This window comes from Vigna unguiculata, chromosome 5, assembly GCF_037176805.1.
Source record: "Vigna unguiculata cultivar grain cowpea cultivar isolate G323 ecotype 2 chromosome 5, ASM3717680v1, whole genome shotgun sequence".
Lineage (NCBI taxonomy): Eukaryota > Viridiplantae > Streptophyta > Magnoliopsida > Fabales > Fabaceae > Vigna > Vigna unguiculata.
Window position 1 is genome coordinate 11,080,880 of NC_140796.1, and position 7,949 is coordinate 11,088,828.

At 30.6% G+C, this 7,949-nt stretch overlaps 1 protein-coding gene across 2 annotated transcripts; it reads left to right on the forward strand.

The window, feature by feature from the left end:
- The first annotated feature begins 353 nt into the window (after positions 1-353).
- LOC114186070 (uncharacterized) lies at positions 354-2,381 on the forward strand. 2 transcript variants are annotated; one of them, XM_028074084.2, is made up of 4 exons: positions 354-589; positions 1,049-1,111; positions 1,191-1,943; positions 2,014-2,381. In XM_028074084.2, the coding sequence occupies exons 1-4, from the start codon at positions 467-469 to the stop codon at positions 2,161-2,163; spliced, it is 1,089 nt and encodes a 362-aa protein (XP_027929885.2). In that variant the 5' UTR covers positions 354-466; the 3' UTR covers positions 2,164-2,381. The 2 variants fall into 2 exon arrangements, with proteins under 2 accessions (XP_027929885.2, XP_027929884.2); XM_028074083.2 differs by having other exon boundaries at positions 364-1,111.
- The last annotated feature ends 5,568 nt before the right edge of the window (positions 2,382-7,949 follow it).

Sequence of the window (7,949 nt, forward strand, 5' to 3'; positions counted from 1 at the left end):
AATTAATTAATAAAAGGTAAAATGAAATTGTTATTCTTTGCCCAAAGAATACTTCTAGAATAGAATTGTCCTCGTGTCACGGTAGCTCACCTTTCTTTGGTTATTAGAGCTTAGTAAATGCATTTACTCCATCTCTTTTTTTTTTCTTTTTTTAATTATGAGTGCCTTTGAAGTCTTTTAATCACATTTGAAATAGTTTCAATTATAGAAAGAATTAAATAATCTTAATTCGACATAATGTTAAACAAAATATTCACTAGTATAACTTGAGGACGGTTCCTCAGAAAATTTGAAATTACGTAGTTAACCTGAGCATTTTAAAGGAAAATAATCTCATAACCCTAAAAAACATTTAAAAAATATTCAGATTCACTTTGAAAATAAACAAACTGGCAGAGCTGAAAACGCAAGGAAGAGAAACAAAAAACGTGCATTTTGGCTTAGGTGTTGTTCTACAATTGCAACCATGGCTGCAACAGAAGCTCCATCAAATGAGGAGGTTTACAAAGTTCCCCTCAAAGTTTTGGTGGACAGAAATGAAAACAAAGTTCTGTTTGCTGAGGCAAAAAAGGATTTCGTGGATGTTCTGGTGAGTTTCTTAGCATTGCCTTTAGGTACTATTACACGACTCGTTGGTAAAGAGTCAAATATTCCACCACTGAAAATTGGTAGCTTGAGTTCATTGTATGAGGGTGTGTCCCATCTTGAAGAAGAGCATCTATGGACACAGAAATGCAAAGAAATGCTTCTGCACCCAAGGACCTCTATGGAATCTTATTGCCAACCCCTGAAACTCAACATCGACGACACTCACCCCACAGAGTATTTCCTGTGTGAGGACTTGGGGTGTAGTAGGAAGACAAATGGGAGCCTTTTAAGCATTTTCAGCAATCAAAGATGCAGTTGTGGAAAACTAATGAACAGAATAGTGTCCCCAGAAAATATTACTCTAGAAAATGGTTTTGTTAAGGAAACTGCTTCTTTTATAATTTGTGACGATCTTTCTGTATTGCCTAATGTTCTTGTAACAAATGTGAATCTACTTCAGAAGCTTGGAATCAGAGACATGGATGCTATTGAGGAACAAACTTTGGATATCAGCAAGAGAGAGGTATGCTATATTGCTATTCGTTTATTGTTGTTAGTTTTACTACTTTCTCTCTCTGATTCGTTCTTTGTGTTTTGTATAGGTTGTTGATCTTCTCAAGTTGTCGTTTATATCAAAGAACCCTTTGACAGATTTTGTCTTCAAGAAGGAACCACGTGTTGACGATTTTAACCCAATAAATCAATCCTGGCTTGACAGAGGAGATGAATCATCTGATGAAAGTAAAGGTAGAAAGATAGTTGTGAGGGCATTGGTAAGAAAATCAAATGCAAAGATTGTGCTTGTTGATGGTGAGGAAGATTTTGCAGATTTTCTTTTTAGTTTTCTGACTTTACCTTTGGGTAGAGTGTTGCATATGTTGGAAGGAAGTTCTTCTTTGAGCAGCATAGATAAATTATCCAAGAGCATTTCTGAACTAAGTCCTGATAGATATTTAAGGTCACATAGAGTGAAAGTGGAACTAGCTAATCCTAAATGTGCCTCTCTATTCAGCGTCAGTGATCAGATATTACCAATTGGCGAGGTATCCTTGCCTGTTTATTATTGCAATACTTTCTTTGATGGCAGAGAGTATCGTTTTTCTCTTAGTACTTCAGCCAGGCCTCGTTCTTATGGGTATGACGAGAATGCTCGATTGGAGATCATGAATCCAAAGTCCTGTATTGGAGATTCACGCAGTTGTAAAGGATTTGTGAAAGGACCATCAACGTTTATGGTGACAGATGACTTAGTTGTGACTCCAATGTCATCCATTTCTACTATTTCTTATTTAAATAGGTTAAAAATTCCTCTCTCTGACTTGGAGGAAAGGGTGATTAGCGTTGGTGTGAAGGAGGTAAGACACGTTCTCTCGTACTGAATGAAATAACAATAGTATATTCATGTCTGTTGATTTCATGGTGCAGGGATTGGCCATACTAAAAGCTTCCTTGACCTCGACATCTGCTTTGACACAAGGTCTCCAACAATTCACTAAAATAAAATCATTAAGGTGGAGATTTGACAAATTATTTCCATCTTGTAGGTGCTACAAAATATGTAGTTACCAGTTATGATGTTATTTTGAAGCCTATATTACATTGGTGGCACTCTGTGGTGCAGCCAAAAGTTCTGTTTGTTGTGTAAACGAACATTACCACGAATTTACCGCTCACCTTTGGCTTCATTTTCCTTGATACAACTTGCGATGTACATTTTCTGATGGAATATCCAACATCATAAAATCACTTTACATTTATCATTTTTCCTTGTGGCAGCAAGGTATATTTGTCTGAGTAACAAAAGTTTCATTGAGTTTTAAACTATAATGGAGATAAGATAGATCATACATGTATCGGATACAATTGGCAATACGCATTTGATACGTGTTAATGTTATTGTGTCAATCCAAAATAACATAAAATGTATTAAACATTTTCAACATAAAAATTTATAATTTATTGTAATCATGAAGGTATTATTAATTTATATATTAAATATTTCATTAATAATTATTGATAAAGTATCTTAAAATATAAGATACGGACATGTGCCAAATATAAATACGTAACACAAATTAAAGTGTCAGTCTTAGATTATAGATTATTTGTTATATCACAGAATTTGAAAGTTAACATTTTATCATCTTATATCATAAGACAAATATAACCCTTATTTACTTCTACATATTTTATGAAAAATTTAAAATAGCAATTTAATATAGAATTAATTACTCAAATGATACACACTTTGGTAAAGGTGTGTCAATCTAGTATTTGCTCTTAAAAACGTGTCAATTGTATCTCAACTTTTGAAAAAGTGTTTCAATTAGGTCATTTCCAAATAGAAGAATACTAACGTTGTTAATGACGTGCCACATGTCAATTTGTGTTTTTTTTGCAAAAAAAGTGTCATGTGTCAGGTCCATGGTGTGACACGTGACATTGTCAGTGTCACATGGCAATGATGCAATGTCATGTATTAGTGTCACTATCAAATGTCATTGGGTTGATTTCAAGTTAGTTCTCATATATGTAGTCTTGATTCAACTTAGTCCCTAGCTATGTATCTCTAATTTAATTTTGTCCTAACTTTTTTTAACAATTAAAATATTTTTTAATCCATTTTTTTATAAATATTAAAACTAATTAAGTATAAATATTTTAAAAAAATTAAGTATTGATATTTATATTGTTTCTCTTCAATATCGTACCAAATTTATTATTTGTACAAATGTTACACTAATATTTTTTATTGAAAATGAATTTTTAACCTATTACATTATTGTATATTATTAACTCATGTTTTGTTAATTATTACTTTTCTTTTTCAAAATAGAACAATATTGTCTCTCACTAATTTTAAACCAAATTTTTTATTTGTATGAATGTTGTACTAATTGTTTTTATTAAAAATGACTTAATAAAATGAATTTTACCACTAAATTTTAATATAAATATCAATATTTAATTTTTGTAAAATTATTTATACTTAATTATTTTTAATCTTATAAAAAATGGATTAAAATAATTTTAATTAGTAAAAAAATTGGGTAAAAAATGAACCAAAGACACATAAGTAGATACTAAATTGAATCATTGAGACATATATGAAAACTAAATTGAAATCAAAACAATGACATTTGATGGTGACATTAATACTGTCACGTGTCACTGATCATGTCACATGTCACACTAGAACCTAACACGTTGCATTTTTTATTTATTTTTTTGTAAAAATAAATTAGAAAAACCATATATTGACATGTGGTATGTCTTTAATAGCATTGTAAATTTTGCCTGGAAGAGACCTAATTGAAATACTTATTCAAAAATTGTGATATAATTGACACTTTTATAAAAGTGGATACGAGATTAACACACCTTTATTAAGATATGTATTGTATCACACCTAACCAAACTCAATCAAATAAGTAAACAATGCATCAAGGTAGCCAAGTATTCAACCTAGGCCGAGTCAGTCTAACTTGTACCGGACCTGGTCAATTTAACCATATAAATAAATAACCCTCACAAACATGCCAGAGACAACCCAAGTACACGACCTGGGCCGCCATGGTCTCGAACTTAACTGAATAAAGGCTAAAGTAACAACAAAGTGGCCAACACGGATAGTATGCGGCCAAGGATGACATCTGACAAGTCAAGAAGTAAACGAATTAGACCGCTCTTGAAGACTTGGTAAAATGGAAGCCCCCGCGTTCAATAGGCCTTAAGGGCTTAGATTAGGACCCAGACCCACTCATAGCCCAGGCTAGGGCCCAAGCCAAGGTCCGACCCATTGGATAACCAAACATCATTAATGCTCTATAAATACGCATGGACCCTAGTAATTAAAGGTACGCATTCATTAATAACTGATTTGACTTTCTGAGAGCTTTGACTTACTTGAGCTTCAGAGACTCTTCTGCAGGTAACCCCTTCTGGGTTCAAGCTGACATGTATCAACTAGGGAGAGACCAACTGAGAAAATAGCGGACTACATGGTAAGGCGACACTTGTGCTTAACTCATCTTATTTATTCTCTACAGGAACATGTATCATCCGAATAATTAAACCTTAAATACCTTAAATTTACAAGTGTTTCTTAAATATAAGGCTATTTGCACCTATCATTTTATAAAATCTGATATTTTTTTGGCAGGTTATAAAATTTGAATCAGTGGTCATAAAATAAGTAAAATAATGACAAAAAATATATTTGCCGGAATTATGTTCATTTATTTATCTATTTATTTTTAGAATTTAAAAAGTAAAATATTAAAGTTTGAAATAATATCGAATCTTAATTTCATGTTTAAGTATAAGAACTGGAAATATATTTAATTCATTAATAATAATAATAATATCAAAATTAATGATAAAATATTAGTAAAATTAAAATTTAACATTTAATCAATTTTAATTTATAATAATAAAAAGTAATTTAACTATTTTATAGATGTATCACTTTATCAATTTTAAAAGAATTATTACATTACAATTTTTCTTTACCTTTTGTACTTCTCATTATAAATCCAATCATAATATATCTAAATATAAAAAATAAATTTTATAACATTTAATAATAACATATTTTCTTAATTTTAAAAATGTGAACATTTATACATAATTATATATATATATATATATATATATATATATATATATATATATATATATATATTATTGTAACATCTTATTTTAATATAATATTATTATTGAAACAAAGCCTTACATAATTAATATTCAAGAACTAGAGTAGATCATCACAATCATCCAAAAAGTAGCTACGAAGCCTCCAAAAGTAACTATAACAACCTGACATGACAATATATGCAACTCTAGAAATCAAAAGGTTAAAATACTTTTTTCTCCCAATTTTTGTCAAGTTTTTTTAAATAAGTTTTAATTTTGATTTTGTGTTCAAATAGGTCCTCATTTTCGTCAATTTTGTTCAATTGGGTCTTTTTTGCTAACACCGTTTAAATCATCAACGGCCATTGTAACATCCCTGGCGCACCCCTAGCACAACTGGTAGCATCTGCTGGTGTGCCAGAGGTGTTAAAGGTCAGGTTGGGGGTTCGATTCCCACTGGCAACAACCCACCCAGTATGAATGGACGGAGAAGGGTGAGGGGTTGGGGTGCATTGGGCTGTAGTAATCTGACAGCCTCTGGGGCCCGAGGAGGGGTGCGCCAGGGATGTTACAAAAAAGTGCACTTTTTTGTAACATCTACTGGCTCACCTACCCGTGACCACGGAGAAGGGTGAGGGGTTGGGGTGCATTGGGCTGTAGTAATCTGACAGCCTCTGGGGCCCGAGGAGGGGTGCGCCATGCTCTGGGCGTGGTACGCCAGGGATGTTACAGCCATGAACAGTGACTGCCACGTGTCACTTCGTGGTTTTTTTTTTTAATTTTTATTTTTTTTAATTTTTTTTAATTTTTTTAAAATGTACACGTGTCAACCTAGCAGTATGTCAATTCGTGGTTTTTTTGAATTTTTTTTGAATTTTTAAAAAAAAAATTAATTTTTATATTAATTTTTTTAAAACGTCCACGTATCAACCCAATATCGTGCCACGTGTCAAAGTGAATATTCTAAATTCAATTTGGTCCTTATATTTGTTATTTTTGTTCAATTAGGTCCCAATTTTTGTTAACATTAACCAATTTGGTCCCTCTCCAAATTAAAACCAAATTTAATTTTTATATTAAAATTCATATTTTTTATTAAATATCTTTATATAATATATTAAAATTCACATCATTATAACTTTGATATAAAAATTAAATTTGGTCACATCTTCTATAGGGACCAAATTGGTTAATCTTAACAAAAATTAGGACCTAATTGAACAAAAATAACAAATATAGGGACCAAATTGAATATAGAATATTGACTTTGACACGTGGCACACTACTAGATTGACACGTGGACATTTAAAAAATAATTCAAAAAAATTTAAAAAGAATTCAAAAAAATAAAAAAAGAATTCAAAAAAACCACAAAGTGACACGTGGCACACTCTTGGGTTGACACGTGTACATTTAAACAAAAATTTAAAAAAATTTAAAAATAAATTTAAAAATAAAAATAAAAAATTTAAAAAAACCACGAAATGACACGTGACAGTTATTGTTCATGGCCGTTAATGATTTAAACGGTGTTAGCAAAAAAGGACCCCATTGAACACAATTGACGAAAATTGGGACCTATTTGAACACAAAACCAAAATTAGGACTTATTTGAAAAAACTTCACGAAAATTGGGACCAAAAAAATATTTTAACCAAATCAAAAAATTCATAACTTGAAACAAAATGTCTAACAAAGATATCACAAAATAAGCAACTTCAATTTAAGAACTAGGAACAAGTCGATACATGCCAAAAATTAAGATGATTCATTTTAAAGGTCGAGACAAATTGAAGACAAGTTGTTCAAGAAAGAAGATTGTTTTAAGTCAATTTATACAAAAGGCCAAAATCGAGTCATTGCAATATTTTTAAATAAAAATTTACCTTAAGAGAGAAATTAATCGACCTTATCTAAAAATAAATAAAATCTAATATTTTATTAAATTCATCTTTATAAATTATTTAGAAAATAAAAAAATTCAATTTATAAGTACACTACAAAAAAACATGTAAATACCGACATTTATTTTGGTAATTTACGTCATTTTTAACTGTCGTTATTTACTTGAGTGACGGTTTGCTGAAATGTCGTAATTCTTGCCGTCACAAAGTATAATACGGCGGTTATAGATGAACCGCCGCAACAACCGTCATTTTATATAACGTATTAAGTGGCGGTTTAAAGACGCAAAAAGCGTCAGTTAAAGCTGACGTAATATTTTTACTGGATGACAAATATAATGTGAAAAACGACGCTTTAAACTGACACTATTATCATTATATTATGACATTTTTAAATGTCACCAGTTTAATTAATTACAATTTATTCTGAGATTAATTACGTCATTATCAAATGTATCAAATGACGTAATTTTAATATTTAATTATTTATTCTTTTTTAATATTTCTTATACTTTCAGAATTCGATAAAATTATTTTTTCATGATAATTTAAAATATATAAAAAATTATAACACTATCAATTAGAAATTGATAAACTAAATTGATTCATTGTCAATATAACATAACTACATCAAAGTACCAATTCAAGCATTTGGAAAAATAAAAAGACAACATTAAGAGTACCAAAATATTCAAGCATCTAAGAAAAAAAGACTACATTAAAAGTCCTAAGTCTAAGGTGTTTTGCTTCCACCACTTGATCCTAGTATTTCATGCGGAGATGGCACACCACTTTCAATATCTGATGCATGCAATGAAGAAA